Source organism: Pteronotus mesoamericanus, unplaced genomic scaffold, assembly GCF_021234165.1.
Source record: "Pteronotus mesoamericanus isolate MK-2021 breed Mesoamerican mustached bat unplaced genomic scaffold, CSHL_Meso_final contig_27, whole genome shotgun sequence".
NCBI lineage: Eukaryota > Metazoa > Chordata > Mammalia > Chiroptera > Mormoopidae > Pteronotus > Pteronotus mesoamericanus.
In genome coordinates, this window is record NW_026555115.1 from 22,920,153 (window position 1) to 22,947,754 (window position 27,602).

At 42.5% G+C, this 27,602-nt stretch overlaps 2 protein-coding genes and 1 non-coding gene across 8 annotated transcripts in view; 2 read left to right on the plus strand and 1 right to left on the minus strand.

The window, feature by feature from the left end:
• ZNF148 (zinc finger protein 148) overlaps nt 1-7,001 on the plus strand; it is a 183,336-nt gene extending 176,335 nt beyond the window's left edge. For all 6 annotated transcript variants that reach the window (XM_054575177.1, XM_054575175.1, XM_054575180.1 and 3 more), the window contains one exon: nt 28-7,001. In XM_054575177.1, coding sequence (XP_054431152.1) covers nt 28-1,626 — 1,599 coding nt within the window. In that variant the 3' untranslated portion in view covers nt 1,627-7,001. The remainder of the gene's footprint in view (nt 1-27) is intronic.
• A 9,208-nt stretch (nt 7,002-16,209) lies between these two features.
• The window catches only part of SLC12A8 (solute carrier family 12 member 8), a 155,057-nt gene continuing 143,664 nt past the window's right edge, over nt 16,210-27,602 (plus strand). The window contains exons 1-2 of the mRNA XM_054574927.1: nt 16,210-16,328; nt 17,257-17,353. Coding sequence (XP_054430902.1) covers nt 16,210-16,328; nt 17,257-17,353 — 216 coding nt within the window. The remainder of the gene's footprint in view (nt 16,329-17,256; nt 17,354-27,602) is intronic.
• Nucleotides 20,636-20,742, minus strand: LOC129071875 (U6 spliceosomal RNA). Its single transcript, XR_008529301.1, has one exon. It is a non-coding gene; the product is annotated as a U6 spliceosomal RNA (small nuclear RNA).

Sequence of the window (27,602 nt, forward strand, 5' to 3'; positions counted from 1 at the left end):
CTCACTACTGACCTCTGAATTCGACAGTATTTTTCTAGAACAGATCGTGTATTGAAACATAAACGTATGTGCCATGAAAATCATGACAAAAAACTGAACAGATGTGCCATCAAAGGTGGCCTTCTGACATCGGAGGAAGATTCTGGCTTTTCTACATCACCAAAAGATAACTCACTGCCAAAAAAGAAAAGGCAGAAAACTGAGAAAAAATCATCTGGGATGGACAAAGAGAGTGCTTTGGACAAATCTGATCTGAAGAAAGACAAAAATGATTATTTGCCTCTTTATTCTTCAAGTACTAAAGTAAAAGATGAGTATATGGTAGCAGAGTATGCTGTTGAAATGCCACATTCTTCCGTGGGGGGATCACATTTAGAAGATGCATCAGGAGAAATACATCCGCCTAAGTTGGTTCTCAAAAAAATTAACAGTAAGAGAAGCCTAAAACAGCCACTGGAGCAAAATCAAACAATTTCACCTTTATCTACATATGAAGAGAGCAAAGTTTCAAAGTATGCTTTTGAACTTGTGGATAAACAAGCTTTGCTGGACTCAGAGGGCAATGCTGACATTGATCAGGTTGATAATTTGCAAGAGGGTCCCAGTAAACCTGTGCATAGCAGTACCAATTATGATGATGCCATGCAATTTTTGAAGAAGAAGCGGTATCTCCAAGCAGCAAGTAACAACAGTAGGGAGTATGCACTGAATGTGGGTACCATAGCCTCTCAGCCCTCTGTAACACAAGCAGCTGTGGCAAGTGTCATCGATGAAAGTACCACAGCATCCATATTAGATTCACAGGCACTGAATGTGGAGATTAAGAGTAATCATGACAAAAATGTTATTCCAGACGAAGTACTGCAGACTCTGTTGGATCATTATTCCCATAAAGCTAACGGACAGCATGAGATATCATTCAGTGTTGCGGACACAGAGGTGACATCTAGCATATCAATAAATTCTTCAGAGGTACCTGAGGTGACCCAGTCGGAGAATGTTGGATCAAGCTCCCAAGCATCCTCATCAGATAAAGCCAACATGTTGCAGGAATACTCAAAGTTTCTGCAGCAGGCTTTGGACAGAACTAGCCAAAATGATGCCTATTTGAATAGCCCGAGCCTTAACTTTGTGACTGATAACCAGACTCTTCCAAATCAGCCAGCATTCTCTTCCATAGACAAGCAAGTCTATGCAGCCATGCCCATCAATAGCTTTCGATCAGGAATGAATTCTCCACTAAGAACAACTCCAGATAAGTCCCACTTTGGACTAATAGTAGGTGATTCACAGCACTCATTTCCCTTTTCAGGTGATGAGACAAACCATGCTTCTGCCACATCCACACAGGACTTTTTGGATCAAGTGACTTCTCAGAAGAAAGCTGAGGCTCAACCTGTCCACCAAGCTTACCAAATGAGCTCCTTTGAACAGCCCTTTCGTGCTCCATATCACGGATCAAGAGCTGGAATAGCTACTCAATTTAGCACTGCCAATGGACAGGTGAACCTTCGGGGACCAGGGACAAGTGCTGAATTTCCAGAATTTCCCTTGGTGAATGTAAATGATAATAGAGCTGGGATGACATCTTCACCTGATGCCACAACTGGCCAGACTTTTGGCTAAAAAAAAAATGTGTAAATAATACTGGCACTTTAGAACAGATTAATCGAGAGTGGGGTTACTCTGTGTAAAATGGAGTGCTGTACAGATTTAAGAGCAGTGCGATATAACAAGTTAAGCTGATATGAATAGCAAGATAATCCAATAACTGCATTTTGTTTGGTTAGTCAGCATTCTTTGAACTGCCTTACATGTTGTCACCTTTATAGAAGCAATGCATTACTTGTTTTAGATCAGAAACTTGCTATTCCACCTACACCACTTTTAAAAGGAAAAAAAGACTTTCGCACAATTGTTTCCTAACTGATAACATTGTACATTCTTAGGAATTTAGTAATTGTGTGAAATTTACTCATACTGTTTCTTAAGTTTTTCAGCATAGTCATGCACTTCAGCAGGGATTCTGATTTTACTTTACAGAGTGAATTTAAAAGTTTAAATGTCAAGAGATTATGGCTTAAATAAATTAGTGTGTCCTGTGTCGGGGGGAAGAAACCAAGAAACCACCCTTTTAAAAAGAATGATACGCCATATACCCTTGATTTTCATTTTGCATTATATTGACTTTTTTTAAAGAAAAAGTAATAAAAATCGGATAGTCTAAGACTCCACTATTTAAAAGCCTAATTACTTTTAAAATATGCATACTTTCTAAAGTTTTACCAAAATATGTAACTGTTGAAGCATTCACTTCTATGGAAGTATGCATATTGGTGTCAGTTTCTTTGTACAGTTGTACTTAGATATTTTTTAAGATTTTTCACGTGCAGGTATCAAGATTTTGAAGTTTTAGTAAGAAGATATTCTGTAGATTACATTCCCAAGGACATAATGCTTATACAAATGTATATTCCACGTTTTAAAGCTTAATTGTATTTTACTTTACATATACACTTCAGTTAACATAGAGCACTTAGAATCTATTTGGTATTTTTGATTTCTCAAAGTTAAAAAAAGATTTAGATTTTTAGGTTTGATATGGTTGTGTCATAATCATCTCATAATTGACAATTTTAATTTTCGGCAATAAAAGGAAATTGGGTTATCTTTGGAAATGTAAAACCTGGCTTAATTCTTTTCTTTCTAGACTCTTGATAGATTGGATAATTAAACAGTATCCAGAGAAACTAAAGAAATGGGCATTTTAATTGCTTATTTTATCTTGAGTTACTTTTTAATGAACACTGCTCATTGCAATTTCACAATCCAAAAGTGTTTACTAATTCTAGTAACGACAATTTTTTTTTCAGCTAGACGAGTGATCGGAAACTTTTTGTTGCATTTCAAAATCTAAATAAACTGCAGACTTTATCCTTATACCATGAATGTTTTTTTTTTAATACTTTGTCTTAAAATAATATAGCATGGTACAAAAAGTAGTGCTTATATATATACATATATACATTATATACTTTTCTGAAGAGTGATGGTTTGAGTTATACATTGGACAGTTTTAAGTTTTGGAAAAATAACAGTAGTTTCATTTTTTTAAAGTTTTCACCATCTCTGTCATAATGCACACACTGATACAGTACCAGTGATAATCTAAAATTAATACCCTTGGAAAGTGAAAATTTATTGTTAATTTCCATCTTTTATATTGGCCCTGTAGGTTTGTAGTCTTTGTTTCAGTATAGAATGTTATACATTTAAATTATTTTTTCTTTTATTTAATATTATCCCAAGAGTGTTCTCATAAAGAAAGGGAACAAAGAAATAGTCACCCTAAACATCTTTGACAGTTATTTTGAATATATTGGTGTTTTTATGGTAAGGAATATAAATTATCTTTAATGTGGTTTTCTCTACACTTCGGTTATTAAGCTTTGCTTGAAATACTCATTTCTCCATCTGACAGCTTTCTTTGCTGCCCAATTTTTCAAGAATTGTAGACTTCTTTGAGGCAGATATTTAAGTTCTGTCATTATTGGCTCTAAAGAATGGTGTGTGTGGAGTTGCACATCACCATCGCACGAAGCCTTCATTCAGGTGAAGTGTTAAAAATGGAACTGCTTGCCCTAGGTAGGCATTTGTAATTTTCTCATACTACTAACTGATGAGAGTAGGCATTTATATCCTGAGTTGATACTTCTTGAGCCTGATCAAAATTTTTGTTCTGTTGAGAACTTGATGTTGTTCCTGGTACAGTATGAAGTTTTTTGTTTGTTTTAACAGCAGCTCTCAGTTTTTAGAACATAACTCTACTGCTGAGCAGTTACGTAAAGCTAAGGAAGGAAGGCCTTTGAAAATGGTAGTTAAGCAAGCAGAATTTCAGATGTTGCATTCCTGCCTTGAGCACATTTCTTTAAATCTGTCTAATGGCAGACATTTCCACCCCATTATGAGCATTTTTGAGGAAAACGATCTTGGCCTAACTTTCTGACTTACCGTTTAAGTATGGTTAATTCTCTTACTGTGAAATTCTAAATGCCTACCGGAGTTACCTTGTATTATCATCGTGATAAACATCTCAACATTTTGGGTTTCCCTGTTTGGTTTAGAAAGTTACTTCTATCTGGGCATTAATAGAGAAAGCAAGTAGCTTTTTGTGTTGCTTTAGATCAGAATATTGAGGATATGAGATATCCTTTTGCAGTTTGTGTTTCTCATTACTTTTAGTGAGCAAAATTGTTCTTTTAAATTTCCACCCTTGAACTTTAGGTCAATGTGAATGAGGTGCTATTTCACGTAGGACCTACTCTCACATTTTAACTTACTGCACACATTTTGTTTTGTTGGGAATATTTGAGTAGCTGTTAAAGGTTTTGGATCACTTGCAAATTTTCTACTTGATGCCATAGAGATCGATCCTTTTAGCTCTGGCTGAGGACTGTCAGTGGTCGGGCGATTTTCTCTCTGAGGGAGCGGCTAAAGAGGCCTTGTGCTCAGGGGAGGCTTTCATTTCCACAGGTGAGAGAAACTTGTCAAGTGCCAGCTAGGTTAGATCTTTTGCCACTTGTTTCATTTTATTAATTTGGGTTTTTAAAGGGCTGTTTAAATTTTAAAAGCCGGGAAACTTTAAAAGTAGGCATTACTGTAGTACTACATTTCTTAGACTTAGGACGTTTTAAACTAGAACTCATTTTTTTCCACAGTATATTTACTTGAAGAAGCACTATTATAATCAGAAACTTTTTGACTCTGCAATTTAATTTAAACTTTTTTCCGTTTCAAATTACTTTATTTCAGGGAAATAATTTTCCAGTTGTTTTTGCTATATTTTGCAAATAAAACAGTATGTTTCCTTTATTCACTTAAAATTAGGTAGGAAACAAATTAAAGCAGACAAACATTTCTTGTGTTTGTTGCTTTCTTTAATCCAATGGATAAAAAAGTAAAACCCTGTAAACATTATTTTATTTTTTTATGCAATTCCATGCTGTAAATATGGTTCATCAAATAAGGATGTACCTATGATTGAATCTTTAATTCTGCACAGTTAGAGTTTATATATAAACGTGTCTTGACAATCAAGGACTTTTATGTGAGTCTTCCTTTATGATGTTTATTAATGTTATGCATTCCATTTGTTTTGAAGTGAGTACCAATGTGCTAATTTGTATTGTCTGAAAGTATGTAGTGTTTTTACAGCTTGTTTTTAAGAATCTGTAAATATGTACAAACAAATCACAGTACTGCTTTATGTTAGAAGGCATATGATGTTGTACTGTATGTAAGCAATAATACATAGCAGTGCTAATTTTACCAGTAGCATCAGGAAAGTTCTAAAAAGCATTTCAGAGTTATTAATTATCCTTATTTCATTTAATTATCTTTAATCAGTTTTTATAAGCAAATTCCATTGTTCCTCCTATTGGAACGTAACACTGTTTACACAGCATAATTGAAGTTGCAGGGGAGACAGGCTAAATCTGACTTCATCTGTACTCACTTTCACTAAGCATTGAATGGCCTTACCACTCTTCTGCAAGATGGAGGAAGACTGCAAAACTTAGTGCCCATCACACTGAAGGAAGGGGGTGTGTTGTTTGTTTTTTTCCTGCTTCTGTACTGCTACCTAATATTATGGTTTGCTTTGGATTTTAATATTTGTTTCTGTTTTAGATTCAAGCCCATAAGTTTTGAGGTGACTTCAGCTCCATTGTGAAATAAATAGTTCTCTTCATATTTCATATCTACATTTCAGTCATTCTGAACTTTCTACTTTGATTTTTAGATACTTATTTTTCAAGCTCGATTTCTCAGCTGATCAGATGAACTTATTCAACTTCAATACAAAGGAAGACAAATTTATTGTAGTTTGAATTGAGTAGATATACTGTACAGAATGGCTATTTGAACACACACACATCACTGCTTTAGAAATAAAACCGCCAATTTTTAAATGTATATGACCTACATTTTATAGGAGAAACGTTTTTAAATGCTAGTCATTTATATAAATGTGCTTTGAAGGATTTGCTAGTTCACTTCTGTCACTTTTTAGTACACTGGTATCTTTTATATGTAATGTATGCTTTTTATTATTGTAGCAAAGCATTTCAGTAGAAAGAATTTTGCAACAAATATGGGGGAAATTTTTCATTGTTGGATTTGAATTATACTGGATTTTATCCGTGTAGTCTTACTTGTCTTTATTTTAATGCTGTCTGGAAGGGAACTTGGTATCCAAATAAAGCAGGTAACCTCATTTTACTTAAAGGGCATACTGTGTAGTGCTGAATTTAATCTGGAAATTAATGATTTTGAAGAGAAAAACAAGTTTATAAAAATTGTACAGAAGAAATTAAATGTGTGATGGAAATCCTGATGGTGGAGCACGTTGAATTTTCTGACATATAGTGTTATTTTCCTGGGATCCCCAACGCCTTTTTTGTATTTCAACTAATAAAGGGAAAACCCTGTCTTTGGAATTGATAGGATAATAGGATATTCTGATTATACAGTATTACTATTCGTATCCCATTTTCTGACCCTTTTTCAATCACTGTAAATTTTTATTTTCTATTTCCTATTAATAATTAAACGTGTATATATTATAGACACTGTTGTATAGAACTGAATGGAGTTGCTATGCTTGAATGGGTAACGAAGTGGAAATATTATGGACACCGAGAATTCATAAAATGCCAGAACAAATTTACAGGAAAAAGGGAGGTATCGTGTGTCCTGGGAAGGTCACAGCAAATGTTCATTTAACTCAATGTGAAATAAATGTGAAAGAATCAACTACAAACTTACTATCTGATATAAGTGGATTTTTCCTTCCCCACCTTCCCCCAAATATATGAGCGCACTAAATTTCAAAATCTACTCAGGTGAAAATTGCTTTGCAGTGAAACTTACCACATTGAAATTTTCACTGTTAAAAGGATATTTGTGATATTTTTAAATAAAAACTTTCATATTAGTAGTCAGCAGCCTAAATTGAAATTTGGTGAGTCAATATATTTTAAAATATATTTTACCCTCCAAATAGAATTGTTTTTAAACAATTGGGAGGGTATTTTTTTTTGTTTAAATGCATATTTTATTGTCATTGTAAAAATAAAATCTTGCTCAACTTCATATTATGCCATGAATGAATTACTGAGCCTTTATAATGCAATGAAATTTTTTTTCATGCATAATCATGGAACATAGAAATGTTCTTTAAACTGAGCTATTCATGAAGAGTTTTAATGAGTTTCCAGCTTCTGGCATTCTTGTCATAAAGTTAACCTTGCCATTTGGAGTTGATAATACCCTTTTATGTATTGTGATGCTAAAGGAAATTGTTTTGTTTTATTTTTAATTGAATTATTAGACTAATTTATATTTGCAAATTCTGCATTTTAAATGTGGACACTGGCTGTTTCAAAAATAAAAAAAAATACAGAATACAGTTTTATGAATAATTTCCTAGCTGAATTTTTCACAACATTCTGAACCAAATATCTAAAGGTAAATTTTTAAAAACAGTAACATGTAGATTAATATTAAAAAGGGGAAAGCATGCCTGTAGAGGTAATAATTTGTTACACAAATTGGGAAACAATTGGGCGTTTACTGTAGCTTTGTGAAGGATGGTATTGGGCAGTTCTAAAATTCAGGACACTACTGTCGTGCAGTATTTTAGACTTGAATTTATTAACGTATTCTATGGGATTTCTTTTTCCATTAGTGAAGGTTGTTTTATTATCCATTTACCACCTTGCCAGTCCCCTATTGTGTGACCAGTGGGACAGATTGTAAGAAAGCTGTCTGCAGTTGGGAGAGCAGTCCAGGTCCTTGGGACAAATAGGAATGTAAACTAATTGGCCTTTGTAAAGGTTAATCCTACAACCCTGGCTTTATTAACATAGTGCTTCGTTCAATTATGCATAGTAATACCACTGGTAAGTCTACTAATCCATTTTCTAGCTCCCGGTTTTTCTTTAACAATTAGGAGTAGTAGGGAGAGGGGTTGGGAGCCACTCTGTGGTACTTCTCACATCTTCTGAAGATTACAAGAAAAAATGAAGTCACGTGAATTAATGTGTTGTTACTGAGTCGATAATTTATGCACAAAAGTGGAGATTTTTATGGTTATATCTTTGGACAGAATTTTGAACTTTTTTCAGAGAGCTGGCTCTCCTGCCTGCCGCCATCTTGGTGAACTTGATAAGGTGTTAAATTATAGTTACCTGATGGATAGAGAATCAATGGAGTGGTACAATTTAAGTGAACTAAAGATAAAATTTGGGTCTCATCATTTCAGTTTTTTCATCACTTTCAAGTGTCCTGTGTGTGATGCCTGTGTCAAGATGGTGAAGGGGACCAACGAAATAGATCACCCGTGATAGTAATTGTGCTTTCCGTTGATTTAAGTCCTCGTCAGTGCGTAGTATTAATTCAGCATTGATCACTTAGTAAAAGGCGTTGTGATAGATGGCAATAATAGATGGTTGAGGCTACAAGCATCTTTATTTGAACATCTGATAGGTGTTTATAATGGTGGCAATTGCAGGATGCATTATTGTACTTGAGGTTATTAAAGCAGATTGCTGAGATGGGTGCTATGCTGAGTAAATTTGTATCTCATTTATCAACAAATGGTTAAGTAATAGGGGTACGTACTTTAGGAAAGTTTTCTAGAAAATATAACAAAAGATGGAAAAATATATAGACCAAACCAGTGGACATAGAGAACAGTGTAGGAAATTATCACCTAGTTAAAATACCAACCTTATGAATAAGATTGAAACCTGAACTGTGGGAATGTGGAAGTATGTGCTTTGTTTAGAAGGAACTTTCTATTATGGGAGTGGGAGATTAATGCTTTGTCAGATTCACAAACCGGAGGGCAAAAATATGCTAGTGGTCACCTGTCCCTTACTGGGAAGTTGGAAATGGATACTGGGGGTGCTTTTCTGGAAGTAGAACTAATTGATCTAGAGCTAATTAGTTACTCTAGCACAGTCTTCAGGGAATGGTATTAACATTATTTGCCATTGAAGTCAGCATTCCCAGGCTGATGATGCTTACACTGTTCATGCCATGTAACTTCCACTAGCCCCTTGATCTGATACTCTCTTTTCCTTGACCATTTCCTTCAAGGTGCCACCATACACTCAGTCCTCAGTATGATAGTTGCCCTTCGTTTCTTTATGGAAACTGACCTCCGGAGCACAAAAATCAAATGGCAGGAAGAGGACAGCTCTGCGTGAACCACATTCAGAACAAGTTGGGACTCCACAATTGATGTGGCTGAGAGCAGTTGTCTCATGTGGTTTGCTGAGTTGGCTGTCATGGTTTGAGAGCAGATGGATGATGGCACTTGAGCCCGATAACCAGTGCCGCGTGGGGCAGCTCTGCGTGAGCTGTATGTGAACTTGCTGAGGAGGATAGTGAGACAGCAGGGGTGCAGTTTGGCGATAGGCTGCAGGCTGCGTGGGTGGGTACAGAACGAGGGACGTAGCATCCAGAGACTTAAGTTGTGGCGCTACCACGATCTACGTGTAACTGTTCAAGTCAGTTATTCCTGAGCCTTGGTGTTTCATCTGGATGATGGGAATAATAATATCTATCAGTATCACTGTGACTATTGAGATAATTTGTAAACTATAAATCCCTAAACAATTCCTAGATCAGATTTCAGTAGTGACACAAAGGCAAGATAGAGCAGATTTGGACACAGAATGTAATAAATTCCCAACTTGCTGATGGTAGCTTTCAAAATAAGTTATGAGAGGGCTTTGTCTGCATTGAATTGATCTTTAAGGAATAACTGTTAATGAAGTGGGCATGCCAGGAATTTTATAAATTTATGATTCCATTATCAGACTATGGGAGGGATGGGACATTCTGGAGATTGATGCTACAGGGGGGAAAAGTCAGTGGACTTGTCAGGAACAAAGAGGCCACAAAAGTAAGACTCTACTGAACTCAATCCCAAGCTATCGGTTAACCATGAACAGGAACCTGGCTATTTGCCCATGAAGCAAAAGCAAACGTCATGAACAGTAAGGTTGGAACGCGGCAGCCAACTTCACCGGGCAGGAGGAAGGGGTACACGTCCACGAGGATGTGCTGGGACTACTTCCTTACTTTTTTTCTCTCATATTTTTCTTTCTCCATCTTTCTCCATTCTTCGCTCTCTCCTTTGTTTTCTTCCCCCTGAATAACTATGTGTAGCAGATGAAATCCAAATGGAAACAACTGACTGATGGTTTGTGGTGCCCAGACTCTCGTGAAGGTTAGGTTGGTTTATTCCAAATGTTTTTTTGTGTGTGTTTTTTATTTTTTTAAGTTCAGGAAAGTTTAAAATGGTTCATTAGGAGAAGATTGGCGGCCTCCTGAATGAGTAAGCTTCTGAAAAGCATTTTGTTCACAGAATATAGAACAGTGCCTCACACATACACAGGAATGAATGAATGAACCAAACAAATGAACAGTGAAGGTATTAGAAATGGTGCTGGAGATTTGTTGAGAATAAAAATCCTACAATTGGCCCTGACTGGGGTGACTCATTGGATTTAGTGCAGACCTGTAAACCACAAGGTTACCAGTTCCATTCCTTGTCAGGACACATGCCTGGGTTGCTCACCAGGTCCCCAGCTGGGGGCATGCAAGAGGCAACCAATCGATGAATCTCTTGCACCCTGATGTTCCTCTCCCTCTTCTCCCTCCCTTTTCCTCTCTCTAAAAATAAATAAAATCTTTAAAAATAAATAAATTAAAAATGCTATGATCAGGTAACCTGGAAAAGCTGAATTTCTACTTTCGACCACAGACTTATAAACAAGGTTCACAAAGGGGACCCAATGATCAGTGGCTAGTAGGAAACAGGTGTTATGTCCTGGGCCTGTTTCCCAAGCCCTAGTGTACAAATAGGTCAGAGGATGTGGCCAGGACTACAGGCTTCTAGAGTCATTTTCTTCCCCTTGGCATCTAACCATCCTGTGGCTTCAGAGAAATGAGAACATCTCAGTATTTGGAGAAGAGTGAACAAAGAGCAGGACGGCCAGGACTCCATCAATGAGCAAGTGGGGTGGACCCCAGCCCTTTCCCGCCCCAGTTGCATAGGAACAAAGAAAAGACGATAAAGCCATGTCTATGTGTGTGTGGCCTTCAATGGCAAATGACCTTGCTCACTGCTGGATGGGGCTCAGTAGGTGTTTTACAATCTGATCAGTCACATTAGCCACTCATGGGGGCTTGTGACTATTAGATTCTTTAAAATACTCCCTCCTGTTACAACCACAGCCCGAGTTACACTCAAGTCTTGTCTGGTTTCCTTCCAGCAAGTTTCTGCACAACAACTCGATGGCTTCCAGTACTTTTCCCAGGTAACAGCTATGTAAAAACCCTTGAGAAACTTCTCCATTACTATTTGGATAAACACTAAGCTCCTTACCTTGGCTCTGCATGGTTGTCCTCTGCCCATAGCCCCAGCCTCCCCATGTTGAGCCTCTCATCCTCTCTGCTGTCATTACTGAACTGCTTTCAGTCTCCTGCTTGCTCATGCCCCCTTCTGCCACAGAGTTTCTTCTACAGTCTTTATCTATTAATCCCCCCAGCACATTCAGTCCCAGCATCACTTTCTCCTCAGAAAAGCTTATTCTGATCTCCCTGAATAGGTCATAACCACTTCCCCTGTGCAACTGCGCCCATGCCAGACCCGTCCAACCGATTCAGAGTCCAGGCCACCCTGTATAGCTCCTTCCTGGCGTAGATGACTGTTTGTAATGATCTGCTTCTTAGTATGAAAATTTCATTTCCCACCGTCCAGAGCCGTTTTGCTGCCTATTGTGTGCTAAGTGTTGGGCACAGTGCTTGCTGATCAGATAACTGGTGAACATGGTTTAAAGAGAGCATCCAGGGCCTGTAAGTCACACCCACGGGCACAGGGAGAGCTTACCAGTGCTGGAGAGGAAGCACTGCCAGGGAGTTTGAGGCTCTGTGGGTAGCGGCAGTGGGACCAGAAAACTGGTCATCTGTGTCTTGCACTGAGGAAACAGCAGAGAACTCAGCTGGATTTCAAACCCCAGCAAAATTTTAGTCTGTTCACCGCAACTCTGCCAAGTAGGTTTGGCAGGTCTTAGCATTAGCTCTATGTTACAAATGAGGAGACAGGCTCAGACACATTAAGGACTGTGGACAAGGTCACATAGTGGAAAGGAAGAACCAGAACTCAAATTCAAACCTTCTCTCATCTCGACTCTTGAAGGTCTATCATTGGGTCTTTCATATATGATATTTAAACAAAGGCTGAATGCCAACTGCACTATTGCCACAGTACAGTAAGACTGCCACTGTCATCCATAAAATACACTGGACTCTGTTTATCAGGCTTCTCTGTGTTACATGTTTTCTCATAGCCCCACCGGCTCCTGGCTCATGCCGGATGCCAGGTGGCTGCTTGCAGGAGAATGCCTTTCTCTCGTTAGAGGGCAAACTCCCAGAGTCAACAAATAGCTTATATCCTGGAGGAGAAACCTGCGCAACAGGAGCTGGCAGCGAGACAGTGGCGGCCCCTCCCTCTCAGCCCTACCCCGGCCGGCAGAGCAGGACTAGCCTCCCCGGGGTCCTGCCCCCAGCTCTGCGCAGCCGCAGCCCGGGAGCTCTCAGGCTTATGCCTCAGTCAGGCCTGCCTCCCCTGAGTTGCCGCCTTCCAATTCTTGCCTGACAGCCCTTGTGACAGGCTTCCTTCTTGTATCTGGGGCTCTGGGAAACACATTACAAAGTCCAGAGAGACAGAAAACCTCTTTTTTCTGTCTTATTTCTTCCTCTGGACTGGAGAAGCTGTATTGTGTAGAGGAGAGAACCTGATACTGGAACCAGACCTAGGTTTAAATCCTGAGTCCACCCTCAGAGCCAGCAAACTTTTTTGAATGTGTGCAGAATTCCTGTCATTTAAAAAAAAAAAAAAAAAAAGGGCTGATGTGCCCCAGGCAGGTACATACATCACAATGACTGGTGAAAAAACCCATAATTTATTTATTTAAGAAATTTTTTTTATATGCATAAGAATATATTTATTTAAAAATATATATATATACACACACAGGGTGGGGCAAAAGTCAGTTTATAGTTGTGAGTACATAAAACACAGGTTTTACTCTTGTACTATTATTTATTAATGTATTATTTTCCACATCAACAACTGTAAACCTACTTTGTTCCACCCTGTTTGTATTAAATTACCTGTGCTCATTGTCATTGACAATTATAACTGGAATAAGACACCACGGCAGACAGGATGTATTCTATCTCTCAGAGATTTTAAAGAAGGGACCAACTCCCTCCCAACCCCCCAAACTATTGAGCTAGAAATTCTATGGTTTTCAACCTTGGCTGACCTTAGAATTACCTGAAGAATTTAAAGAAAATTCTGATGCCCAGGCCCCACCTGAGACCCGGGAGTTTGTGCTTTCTGAAGCCCCGCCCCCCGACCCCGGTGACTCTAAAGTCAGCCTGGGGAGAGGACCACCAGACTAGCTGACATGCCTCTGTAGCCCTTCTGATTCTGGCCTTAGGAAGCAGGCTCTGAGATGTGTTTTTGTATGTTTATATCATGAATTAATGTTTTTAACCTGCTTTCACACTTCAGTTTTGGTTAAGTTTGTCCAAGCTCTGATCCCTCCCCAGGGTTCAGACTATATGACAAAGGAAGTCAGTTTTTAAAGACAGGATTTCTTCTCCAGTTTGCACATGGCAGGCAGGTCGCAGGACCGACCCCTGGAAGGGAAAGGGTTGAAGGACCTCATGACTGTAGCTGAGCAACAGCCTCACTACTGTGGGCTTCACCTTGAGCTGGAGTTGTTCCTGAGTAGAAAAAAGGTGAGCTTAAGAAACATATTTTGATTTTTTAAAATATAACTGGGCTGCAATAACAGTGAATTTGAACAATGAATAAATAGAAGTACTGTTAAAGGAGACAAAATACTTTTACCTTGGCGGGATGTGCTGTGTATTCGCTATCTATTGCTGAAAAAACAAGGTATCCCAAAACTCATTTTCTTGAAGCAGTGGTTTTCAACCTTTTTCATCTCATGGCACACATAAATTACCAAAATTCTGTGGCACACCAAAAAATACATTATTTTTTACTGATCTGACAGGAAAAAAAAATGGGTAAAATGTTGATTCATTCACACCGAACAACTGTTGTTGTGTTGGCTGTTGTCATTTTTTATTTTGACAGTCTAAGGGAAAAGAGGCCAGTTCCCCTGACTAGTCAGGCATTGCATGTTTTAAAAATTCTTGCGGCACACCAGGGTGCCTCTGGCTGCAGTGAGTGGCAGCACACCAGTTGAAAATTGCTAGCTTAAAAACAATAATTTATTATCTCTCATGGTGTCTATGGTCAGGAATTCAGGCTTGCTCTACAATGTCTGGGACCTCAGCGGGAAGCCTCTGACACCAGGGGCTGGAATCACCTGAAGGCTTGTTTCACTTGCAGATAATTGTCTACTCCACTTAATATGAAATATCTTGAAGAAGTGAATTCAGAGACAACACAGACTGGAGGTTACATTGGTCTGGGAGTGGGAGGAATGGGGAGTTGTTGCCTAGTGGGTAAGAGTTTCTGTTTAGAGTGATGAGGAGGTTTTGGAAATAGATGTCAGTGATGATTGGACAACCTGCTGAATGTAATTAATGCTACTGAATTGTGCATTTAAAAATAGTTTAAAATGGCACATTTTATGTTTCATATCTTTCCTCACCAAAAAAACAAAACCAAAACCAAAAACACCCACCAAAAGAAAAAACCAAAACCAAACAAAAACCTCTTCTTTTTGGAGCAGGAGAGGTTGGGGGTCTGTCAGTGTTCCCATGGCTTTGCCTTCTTTTTTGTTCTTAAAATAAAAACCTCTATTTTTAGGGATTTTCACACAAAGGATTGTGGGTGTGTGGGAAGTACTCCCAGCTGCCCTCCTATTTCATGGAAGCCTAGCAAGTTATTCAAATTTAGAGAATGTGCCAGATTGGAGATGGAGATAATTTAATCTCTCTCTGTGTTAATTTAGTCTTTTTTTCCTGCAAGCTGGGGCCCTGGAAACTTTACCCCCAGACCCCGAAGGGGGTTCTAAGTGGTACTGCAGGTGGTGAGGATCATTTCCTCCCTACACCTTAGCATATCTGAAGGCACTTTCCTGGCAAAAAGAATTTTTTCCTGAGAGTCTGGGGGTCACCCGGTCCCATAGTCGGTGCCCTTCGGGATCCCTGGAGCGCAGTCTCGGTCTCCTGTAGGGATGGTTCTGCACCTGCCGGAGGCCTCACGACCAGCGTGGGAGTGGTGGGCTTTCCCCGCTCCGCAGGCTTTTTCACTCCTGTCTGCAGGCTTAGACTGCAATTCCTAAAACGGAACTGCAGCGAGTAAACTTGCGTCCTGTCCCTTAATCCCAGGCTGGGCATCTCAGCAGGCTGTATTGAACTCGTTGTCGAGGGCAGTAGGAACAGTGGCTGGTGGAGACAAGTCTGAAGGCTGGCAGACCCTCCTCCCCTTACTGCTGCTCCCAGGCCTTTCCCAGACGGTTCAAGATCTGAGCCCCCTTCTTCTGGGCCAGGCAGCGCTGCCTGGGAGCGCGGAGCCCTCCTGGGCACTGGTAGTTGTGCAGACGGGACGACTCTTGAGGAGGAGAAGGCTCTGTAGCCCCCTCGTTCTCCACCTGTACCCAGACTCTTGGGAGCGGATGTGGCTGAGGTTCTCAATCCCGGGCAGGACCGCCTGGCCCGTGGGACAGCTGGGACCCGCACAGCGACACCTGGTCAGCCACGTGGCAGAACGGGGTGGGGGGGGGTAGGGGGGCGGGGACAGGAAGGGCACAGCGGCAGGAGCTCGCTGTCCTGGGAGCAGGTGAGGGCTGACGCGGCTGGTGGGGAGCGCTCAGGCAGGTCTAGGGGCGGCTACTCTTCCCAGAGGAGCTCTATCCCATAGAAAGGGGGCCAGGCGTGGGTCCCGTTTGCCCCCTGCTCAGGTACAGCAACCCCCCTTCCCAGTCACCTGGGGTGCTTGCAAGGGTGGCGCGTCTGCACGTGAGCACTCGAACACGCGTGCCTCCAGCAGGCCCAGCGCTTCCTACCGGGCTGTGGGTGGAGGGGAGAGGGCTGTGCCATGCCGGGTTCGGATTCAGGTAAGTGAGGGGTGCGCTGCCGGAGATGCAAGGAGTGCTGGGCTCCGGCTCCAGAGCAAGCCTCAGTAAATCTTGGGGTCCTTTCCAGTGGGTCGAGGGTGTGAGCAGAGGCGAATGTGTTGAGGATGAGCGCTCCATCTACATGTGGGCAGCCGAGCTGAGCTGCGTTGGGGAGCTTTCTGGGGTCCCTCCACTCTCTACTCGTCTCTGCAGCCCACCAAATCCCTGCAATCTCACCAGCTTCTCTCAGAGCAGTGACCCCCTCTCACCACCCCCTGCCCCAACTCTTCAGCTTTGAATACTCCTCAGTGAGTCTTCTCTCTTCTTCCTCTTCATTGGCCAATCTCATGGGGCATATTCTTCTTACATGACCACAAACTCTACCCGTTCTCTCATTCTGCCTTTTCTTCCTCCTTCCAAAGGGTCAGGAGCCCTGTCTCAGCTCCAGCCCTCTGCTGGGGAGAGGGGCACAGAGAGCTAGGCACAAGGTCCTTGCTCCAAGGACAGCTGGATCCAGCGGCCAGGGAAGATGGCCCTCCCCTGATGAGAACCGAGCCCTGATGATGATACTGTCATCCTTTTCGCTCCACCCCCGCCTCTTTCTGACTCTGCTCCAGAGGGACCCCCAGGACACCCTCCCGACCATCCCTCTCCCACGCTGCTCACGGTCCTGTCCTACATTCACTCATTGCCTGAGACCCGGTCTAGTGAGCGATAGTGCCCTTGCCCTGGATAAAGAGGGTCAGAGGATGTGAGAGGAGCGTGAAACTGTGTGCCTAAGGGCTGGGCAGCTGGCCACCCCCCACCCCCCGACCCAGCTGAAGGAGCTCAGTGAAGAGAGCGAGCTGGGGGCAGTTGTGGCTTTAGGACAGCACAATTTGAACACAGGGAGCCTCTGAAGGATGAGTGGGATCTATCTGGGTACTGAAGAGGGAGGGGGGTGAGTTTCCAGATGAGGTGGAACAAGGTTGCTCTCTCAGCCAGGGCCACCCTCTGGTGTGGACGAAGGATGGGTGACCAGGAGAGAGGGGGGAAGGAGCCAGCCTGACTGAGGATGGTGTTTACCTTTCAGAGGGGCCTCCCCACCCAGACCGCTGGGACCCCCTGTTTCCACAAGAATGGCCCAGATGTCTCAGGTGCAGGAACTCTTCCACGAGGCAGCCCAGCAGGTAGGCCTGGGTGGTGTGGGGGGACAGCCACGACCCATGAACAAAGAGTCATCAGACAGGAAACTGAATGCAAATATTACAGTGCACTATTTTAGAAAGAATTATCTCAGAAGTTTTGGAGTTTTGTTTGTTTGTTTGGTGGGTTTTTGGTGTGTTTTTTTTTTGTTTTTTGGGTTTTTTTTGTATTTCAGCTTGAGAAAATATAGCCAACTGTTAACCATTTATGTAGACTCTTTTCTTTGCTATTATTTGTAGTGGATTTTTAATCCTGGTCTCCTCTCCCCACCCCCACCCCCACCATGGAGATTTTCCATGAACAGAGTAAGGACTCAGATAACATGAACTTTTAATATTGAATTAAACCAATGTAAGAAGGAAAAAATGTTTCTGATAATTTCATATATGCTGAAGGCAAATGAGTTTCTGGATTCCCTGATGTCTGCAGGGCTATTTATTCCCCTTTATCCTCTTCCTGTTGACCTCTAGTTATAGTAAATGTTCGATGTAGCTATGGAATTGAAGTGGCTCTCCCTAGAAATAGTTAATCCCTTAAAAAAAAGTACTTAAGCGTATATCAGGAAACTACTTGTTTCCAGTGTCTTTGTCTGTTGGTTAACAACCACTCAGCCTTGATCTTTTCACTGTCCTTTGGATTCTCTCATGCTTTGTAGAGTGGGGCAGGAGGGTTGCTAGAGATTGTAACAGGGAGAATGAGCCCCCCAAGAGGGGAGAGAATCAACTCAAGGCCTTACTCAATAGCAAGAGCAGGGTCTAGAACCGGGGGTCCTGGGCCAAGGAATGGAGGCTGGTGAGGGGCTCAGGGTTGGTGGGGGAACCCAGACTGGCTGTGTGCCTTCTCTTCATGGACACGAGTTCATGTGAGAAACGCAGCATGATGGCGGGCGGGTGGTGAGTGTTCCCCTTCCCCCTGGCAGGCCCAGGGCCGTAATCCTGCTCCTCACACATAGCCCTGGAAGTAGTCAGGCTGCTTAGAAATGAGTGACTGGAGACTTGGAATGGCTCTTCATAGAAATCTCAGAGCTCTTGCCCAGAGCTCTTCACTCCTGGGTGACAAGGCCTATGGCCTCATCCTCAGTGGGGCCAAGGACCCTTAGAAAGACCTTGATTTGTCAGGGGTCTTACATTTTATTTACCTTGTCCAGTCTCCCACCATACTTCCCATGCATTTCCTTTGGGTGTATAAGACTGGACATGAGTGCTTATACACTTAACATATATTTGTGGACTACTTCCTAAATAATGGGCTAAGAGTGAAAAAGATACTCGGGTGGAAAACATGAGGCACTTGTGCCCAGGGATTCCAAAAAGGGAAAGAAATGAGACATTTTCGGTTCATCTCTGAGCTCTGTTAGAGCTCAGCTGTAATGCTCTCTGCCCTGTTCAAAGCCTTCTGTGGCTCCCCGTGTCGACCACCCGGTGTACAAACTCCTTAGCCTCAGCCCTGCGCTGTCCAACTCAGCCTGAGTCCCCAGTGCGCTCCTCTTTGTGCCCCACCTTCCAGCCAAAGCTCACCATTCCTTAGGCTCTGTGCTTGCATCTTTCCCCTAGGTTGGTCTTTGCTGATACTGTTCACTAAATTCATTTGCCACCAGAACCCTCCAAGTACCTAAAGCAGTGCTAGGTATCTAAGTGGACAATAAATGTTAGCTGATTAAGCAAATGAACAAGTAACAGATAACCACAATGCAAGTTAAATTGCCATAAGTGATGATTTTTAAAATATGGTGGACGCAAATTCCTCCGTGTCTCCTCCTTCTCCCTCCTCTTCAATCTCCAAACATTGAGGGATTGGACAACATTCAATGTCCAGGCCTTTGGTGTTCACAGTCGAGACACATTTGAAATCCATCTCTTTTTCTCTGTCTCCTCTGTTCTTTTTCCAAGGTACCATTTCTTGCCTGGACTATTCATACCCTTCTAACTTCTTTCCTCACATTGCGGTTCTTTCTCCACATTGCCACTAAAGTGATCTTTTTCTAAAGCATAAAATTGTGCCTTTGACTCCTCTGCTTGAAGCCTTTCAATGGCTTCACAATTCTGTTCCAACTCCTTATCTTGGTGCCCAACACCCCCAGATCCCACTGAGCACCCCTGCTCCCACAGCAGGCGCTGCCACTATGCTTACCACATGGCATTGCAATGAGCTGTTTCTCTCCTGTCTCCCTGAAGGATATGAACTCTGTAAGTTCAAGGTCATGTCTTATTCATTTCTGTGCTCTCAATACAGGCCCCGAGTGCTCAGCATATAGAAAATGCTCAGTCGGTGTTGGTACTATGTAACCGAACTTGCCTGGCTAGGGACTGGGGCAGTGCCATTTGCAGTATTGGTGGACATAGAACAAATGGTGACGTTGGGAAGCACGTCCCAGGCTGAGAGGGTAAGACAATGTTAATAACTACCAATTGGTGGGCAAGTATGTACTGAACATTTAATATGCATTCCCTCATTGAATCCTTACAGCAATATTCTGAAGTAGGACAGGACTAATTTGGTGTGACAGATGAAAAACAGAGGTACTTGGAACCCAGGTCTAAGCTTTAATCCTTTCTGCTGTATGTCTCCTGCCTCAGTGGTAAGAACAAGGCCAGCAGATGGTAAACCCAAGGCCTGGGTGGGGACCAGATAGCAGGCTGGGCAGCTAACACGTTTGAAGCTGAACTCTGGGAGTGCCTAGCCCTCCAGGAGTTTCCCATGAACCTTTCTTTTTTTCTCTTGAATATGTTTTTAAAAAATTTTTAATACAACATTGGAAAAAGATTTGGGGATCTTGAGAAGGTAGATTATATGTATACTATATTATGTAATATTGCCAACCAGCCATGTAGCCAGAAAGAAATTTGAACACTGGCTCTCATTTTCACATGCAAATGACTGTGAACTTTCCATCAGACTCAGAACTATTTATGAATGTACATATGTATTTTTATTTGTTGTTCAATTACAGTTGTCCCAATTTTTCCCCTGTTGCTCTCCCCTGCCCAACCCACCCCCCTCCCCTCAGTCAATCCCCACCCTGTTGCCCACATCCTTGGGTCCTTTATAGATGTTCCTTGACTAGACCCTTCCCCTTTTCTCCCCCATTATCCCCTTACACCCTCCCCTCTGGTCACTATCAGTTTGTTCTTTATTTCCATGTCTCTAGTTCTATTTCGCTCATTTGTTTGTTTTGTTTATTGGGTTCCACTTATAGGTGAGGTCGTATGGTACTTGTCTTCCATTGCCTGGCTTATTTCATTTAGCATAATGCTCTCCAGTTCCATGAAAGCATGGCACGCTTCATGAATTTGTATGTCATCCTCGCGCAGGGGCCATGCCCATCTACTCTGTACCATTCCAAAACTAGTGCATGTGCTGCTGAAGCGAGCACTCCTGTGAACTTTTTTCTAGCTTTACCCAAGTCTTGGGAGTTGGGAATCCTGCTAAGAGGTTTGGAGCCTGAGGAACATGGGATTAAGAAGGCAGTGCCCAGTGGGAAGAGACCTGATGGGTGCTATGTGAGCCCATCAATTCAGATCTGCTCTTTTCTTGGTCACTGTGACAGGAAAGTAGCTCTCAGGAAATTTGGCCACAGAGAGGATGTTGTGAGTTAGGTGGAGAGGTGAATGAATGGATCCTTGGTTTGGCTTTACTACTCTCAGGACCAGATGGGGTAGCAGTGTGCGTAATGTGTGCATGTATGCGTGTTGGTCAGTAATAAGGGGACCAACTGGGAAGAGGCTGTAGGTCTGAGGGAACATGGTGTGATGGTCAAGCATACATGTGCCTGGGTTCAAGTGCTAACTCTAACCCTTTGTGACCTTGGGCTAGTTACTTGCTAAGCTTCCTCACCTATAAAATGGCTACAGTAATAGAACCTACCCTAAAGATTACAAAGGTTAAAAGAGATAATTCATGTAAATATTGAGTATGGTGCTTGTTTAACAGTAAATATTCAGTAAATGTTGGCTAATAATAAAACTAAGGTACGGAGTATGTATTTGGTCCACATATGAGGTAGTGATGTAAATGATCGGAAGGTTCAGTTGGCAAGTAAACGAATGACTCAGCACGGCAAATTCAAGCAGAAGACCTACGGCAGGAGTCCCAAATCCAGAATGATTCCAGTGGCCAAAACAAGAATGAGGGATATTGTCCAGGACAACCTCTTGGGTGAGCAGTCCATTGAGGGGTATGGGATACTTTCTAGGTCTAAGTGGGTCTAGGGTAGTTCAGGAATGTGTGCATGTGTGTGTGTTTATGTGTTTGAGGACCCACTGAATTTGTGGCAAGTGTGCATCTTGCTCCAGGAGCCTCTGTCCTCAGGTACTTCACTGATACTTGGTTGGTTTGGTGGTGGACTTGAACCTGTTAACTTGAATTCCAAATTCTGACTGTGCCACTAGATGTGTTGGGCCCTTGGACAAGTTACTCAAGGGCTCCCAGTCTGTTTTCACAACTGCGAGATGGGTTGTGTGAACCTGCTTGTCAGGGTTTTTATGCCGTATGCAGTAGGACCTGGCCCAGTGGCTGTCACGAGTGAGCACTAAATACAATGCATGTTCAGTAACTGGATGAAGCAGATATCGTATTGAAACCCAATAGAGTGGGCTATTGGTGAACACAGGGCTGGAAAGCTAAGGAGCAGCTGGTGCCTGAGGGGAGTGAATGGAAGGCTAATAACCTTAGATTCCATGCTTGTCTCTGCCAGTCACTGGACAGAGAGGACTGTGAAGAACATGGTGTGTCAGGAAGAGTAAGCTGGCAGCAGAAAGCAGGTAGCCTGAGACAGAGGGAGGTGGCAAGTAGACATATTGTGGGAGATCTGTAGTCCAGCAGGATCAGATGCTTTGAGCATGGGTAATAGTGAGAAAATTCAGCTCAACTGGCTTGCCTGCTGGCTTGCCTCCTTGGTTGTTTATTTCCTCACCTGAGAACATGCTTATTGATTTCAGAGAGTGGGAAAGGGAAGGAGAGAGAGGGAGAGAGATATTGACATGAGAGACAAACATTCATCGTTTGGCTCTTGCACGCACCCTGACCGGGGCCGAACGTGCAATTTAGGCATATGTCCTGACTGGGAATCGAACCCACAGACTTGTGCTTTATGGGACGACGCTCCAACCAATTGAGCCACGCTGGGCTTGTTTACTGAGTGCCTATTCTTGCCAGGATCCCCAGCTACTGCTAGAGATATTAAAACTGAACTCTCTTAATTACTGTGGAATAAGGAAAACCTCCAACCAACCTGAAGCTTTTGCCTTCTTTCTCTCAGAGTTGGATGGTCTTCAGAGAAACTGAAAGGGAAGCTGTGGCATGCTATGGCATGAGAACAAGTCACCAGAAACTACAGATTAGGTAGTATAAGTGATTCATTTTATTCTTTCCTCTATATCCCGTTTTCCTCCAGAGACTTGAGCTCCAGCTGAAGTAGGTCCATGAGGACTCTTTTTTTAGGAAGTCTGTGGGGTAATATCTGGCTGGCCTGAGCTAATCACCCTACAGAAAAGCTCAGTGCAGACCCAGGGAATGGGTTCCTGTCAGAGCCATGGCATCTGGGCCACCTGTGGGAGGAGATGTGTCCAGATTGGCTTCCAGGGTGTGACCCACCTCCGACCCTGTACCCAGCATTGCCTGACGTCCTGCCCTCTCTTTCGCTTCTCTGTCTTCCCCTCCTTTGACTCTCTCTGTTGTCTCCTCCTCAGTTCAGTGGCTTACCTAGGTTAGTCTGATGGGAGTAAGAAAGTGAGTCTGGTCAAGTGGCACGAGCAAGAGAGAGGCAGATAGAAATGAACATGTTTAGAGACACGGATCCAGAGAGCTCCTCTGACCCAGTCTCGTTGCTCACCATGTCAGGAAACAAGCCCAGAGATGTTGAATGAGTTGTCCAAACAAATGACAGAGCCAGGCTAACCCACGATCCCATAATACAGCTCTGAGTTGCTCTTAATGCATCCAGTCTTTAGGTGATAATGCAAATTTGAGCACTGGTGCCAGGCTTCATTGCAAAAGCATTGCTCTTATTTTCTGCATCCTCATTAGCCAGTGTACAGTTAAGAACCGACTTGTTTTTCCTATGCATTTTCCAGGCCTGTTTTAGCATCTTTAAAAAGCCAATATGCAAAGTGAGCCTCATCAGCTACATGTGAGGTAAAAACACATTGCTTTGTCAGTATGCAGAGAAGTGAATGCACCTGAGGAGAAAAGGAAACTTAAGACAACACTGTCTTGTGAGCCCCTCCTTTTACAGATAAGGAAACTGGGGCCCGGAATCATTGTGGGGAAATGAAGGGCTCACGTCTGGGGTTTCTGGAGCCACGAGTTCTCTTGCCTGCCAGGTTTTTGTAGAACATGAAGCTTATACAATTTTTATGGATTGTCTTTAGTAAAAATTACAAATACAAAATTAGATATAACCTCTGGGAGGAACCCAGTGCAGGTGAAAGGTCTTGAAGCCTAAGCTCTTAGCTTCACTGTAAAGACCACCAATGGTAGCTTTTGGAGGTAGCAGAAGAAAAGAAGTTCACAGCCCCAAAATCCGGGAGAGAAGAGAGGACAGAAATGGTCCTCAGGGTCTAGTTGAGTCTGTGGCTTTCACATCGGCACTCTCACCCTTTCCCACTCTTTCTTCTTTGCCCTTCCCCCTTTCCATTTTGCAGCCCCGTTTGTTATTTAACCTGGGAGCTCAACCCTGAAAATGGCAACTAGGCTGAAAAAGCTGCATATTTGTAAAAAGTGGAATGGAGACCTTTTCTGGCTGATGTCCTAGAACCTGGAATGAAAGTGATTCTTCACTGAAATGAATTAGGTGGGATTCAGTCTCATTGGTACCCAAGGATCTTCATTCATAGAGGCGAGCGAGTGGTGACATGGAGAGGTCAATGCCACTGGAAGAATTTCCTACCTACATGTCCTGAGAGAAGGGGGAGTGCTGCACACACAAGGCGAGAGGGGCAGCATCAGGTTCTAGTTGGGGGGCAGAAGCAGGAGCGAGGGGGAGGCCTGGGCGAGAGCCTTTACTGGACTTTCCATGGGAAAGGCAGAGCAGAGCAGGTTAGAATTGGCTAGTTTGAATAGTTCTGGCAGGCTTTGGGCTAAAGGGGTGGTTTCTAGTTGTCTAGTCAATAGCCCTGAGATGACTTAGAGCAGGGTATGCCTTGGTGTATGAAAGTTACATAAAAGGGGGTGATTTGGGTAAAGATTTGGAATTGGTTGATTTGCATATGAAACGGATGCTCCTGGTCAGCCCTTTGCTATCTCTAAGAATTGGTTAACCCTGAGAGGGTTCATCTCCTTAGGCAGCAAGATTTTAAAAATGTTATAACATCATAAGATAAAAAACAAACAAAAATATGATTAATACATTCAACTTATCTGAATGAATGGGTTAGGTAACTTGAAAACTTCTTACTGCCAAAGGATACATTTCATCCATGGCCAGATAAGGATTGTTCCTTGCCATCATTTAGTTGCGGGGGTTTGCAAGGAGATTCGTCATGACTTTGAAGTACTACTATGCTTGTAATTTGAGGAAGGTGCCACTAGGTGGTGATCAGCCTCTGGCCTGGCCTAATTGGACACCCTGGCCTTTTATCAGGGTGGATAACTGAGTTTTGGCTTATTTTTCCCATTTATTTTATACTTTCCCCAACTAAAATGTATCTCTTCAGGGTAAGAGTTTAAAAATTTTTTTTAATATATATATTTTATTGATTATACTATTACAATTGTCCCTTTTATTTCTGCCCTTTATTCCCCTCCGCCCTCACCCACCCTCCCACCAGCATTACCCCCACCCCAGAATTCCCCCCTGCCCCTCAGTTCATGTCCATGGGTCATATATACAATTTCTTTGGCTTCTCCATTCCCGATATTATTCTTCACCTCCCCCTGCCTATTTTCTACCTACTATTTATGCTCCTTATTCCCTGTACCTTTTCCCCCATTTCCCCCCTTCCCTCTGATCTCCATTTCTGTATTTCTGTTCCTCTTCTAGTTGTTTGCTTAGTTCATTTTTGTTTTTCTTTTAGGTTTAGTTGTTGATAATTATGAGTTTGTTATCAATTTACTGTTCTTAGCTTTTGATCTTCTTTTTCTTAGATAAGTCCCTTTAACATTTCTTATAATAAGGGCTTGGTGATGATGAACTTCCTTAACTTGACCTTATCTGGGAAGCACTTTATCTGCCCTTCCACTCTAAATGATAGCTTTGCTGGATAGAGTAATCTTGGATGTAGGTCCTCGCTTTTCACGGCTTTGAATGCTTCTTGCCAGCCCCTCCTTGCCTGCAGGGTTTCTTTTGAGAAATCAGCTGATAGTCTTATGGGAACTCCTCTGTAGGTAACTGTCTCCTTTTCTCTTCCTGCTTTGAAGATTCTCTCCTTATCTTTAATCCTGGGTAATATAATTATGATGTGCTTTGGTGTGTGTTTCTTTGGGTCTAACTTCTTTGGGTCCAACTTCTTTGGGACTCTCTGAGCTTCCTGGACTTGTATGTCTATTTCCTTTGCCAGATTGGGGAAGTTCTCCTTTATTATTTTTTCAAATAAGTTTTCAATTTTTTGCTCTCCCCCTTCTCCTTTTGGCACTGCTATGATTTGGGTGTTGGAACATTTGAAGTTGTCCCAGATGTTCCTAAGCCTCTCCTCATTTTTTTTTGAATTCTTGTTTCTTCATTCTGTTCTGGTTGACTGTTGATCTCTTCCATCTGCTCCCGATTGTAGATTTGAAACCCAATCTCCTTCCCTTTACTGTTGGTTCCCTGTATACTTTTCTTCATTTCACTTTGCAAAGCTTTCACTTTTTCCTCCATTTTGCGACTATACTCAACCATTTCTGTGAGCAACCTGATTACCTGTGTTTTGAACTGTGCATCTGATAGGTTGGCTATCTCTTCATCTCTTAGTTCTGTTTTTGGAGTTTTGATCTGTTCTTTCATTTGGGCCATATTTCTTTGTCTCAGCACACCTGCTACTTTGGAAGTGGTGGAGCCTTAGGTATACGCTAGGGTGGGGCAACCCAGGTTGCTGCATTATGGTGCTGTATGTGGGAGAAGGGTCTGAGAGGGAACAGTTCTACTTGCTCGGCTCTTGGCTGGCTTTCAGTCACTTCCCCTGCTACCCACAAACAAATTGGGCCCTTCTAGTGCTGATCCCTGGGTGGCTGGGTTTGTGTACATTTTAGGACTCCTTGGGTCTCTCCAACGATCTCCCCTGTGAGGCTGCGAGTTCCTTCTGCTGCCTCATCCCCCACAGGTTTTTACAACCAGAGGTTCTGAAGCTTTCTTTTTCTGCACTGGAACCCTGGATTGTGCAGTCTGTCTCGCTTCCCCGGCTATTTCTTCTGGTTTATCTGCATCCAAATTTGGGACCGCCCAATCCACCAGCTGCTGCCTTGCTCACCTAGTCCTTCAGCCACAGCCTTGCTGTGCATCCTCTCCGCCCCAGCTGCCTGTCTCCGCTCCTTCTACCAGTCTGGATGAATGTTTCTTCTTCTCCTCCTCCTCCTTCTCCCTCTCTTTCCTTCCTTCCTTCCTTCCTTCCTTCCTTCCTTCCTTCCTTCCTTCCTTCCTTCCTTCCTTCCTTCCTTCCTTTCCTCTTTCTTTTCTTTCTTTCTTTCTTTCTTTCTTTCTTTCTTTCTTTCTTTCTTTCTTTCTTTCTCTCTTTCTCTCTCTCTTTCTTTCTTTCTCTTCCTTCCTTCCTTCCTTCCTTCCTTCCTTCCTTCCTTCCTTCCTTCCTTCCTTCCTTCCTTCCTTCCTTCCTTTCTTTCTTTCTTTCTTTCTTTCTTTCCTCTCTCTCTCTCTCTTTCTCTCTCTCTCTTTCTTTCTCTTCCTCCTCTCTCCTCCTCTTCTCCTTCTTCTCCTTCCCCTCCTCCTTCTCCTTTCTCCAGTTCAAGTGATTTCAATATATTCACAGATATGTGCAACAATTACCAAAGTCAATTTTTAGAATATTTTTATAACCTCAAGAAGAAACACCATACACTTTAGCTAACAGCCTTGTAATTACCTGGCCCCCAGCCAATCTTTGCCTGAAGCAACCACTAATCTACATTTTCTCTCTAGGTTTGCCTGGACATTTCTTTATTTTTATTTTTATTTTTAAATCATGTTTATTCTATTACAGTTTTCTCAATTCTTCCCCCTTTGCCTTCCTCCACCCATCCCACCCCGCTCCCTGCTCCCACAGTCAATTCCTACACTGTTGTCCATGTCCATGGGTCATTCATACATGTTCTTTGTCCAGTCACTTC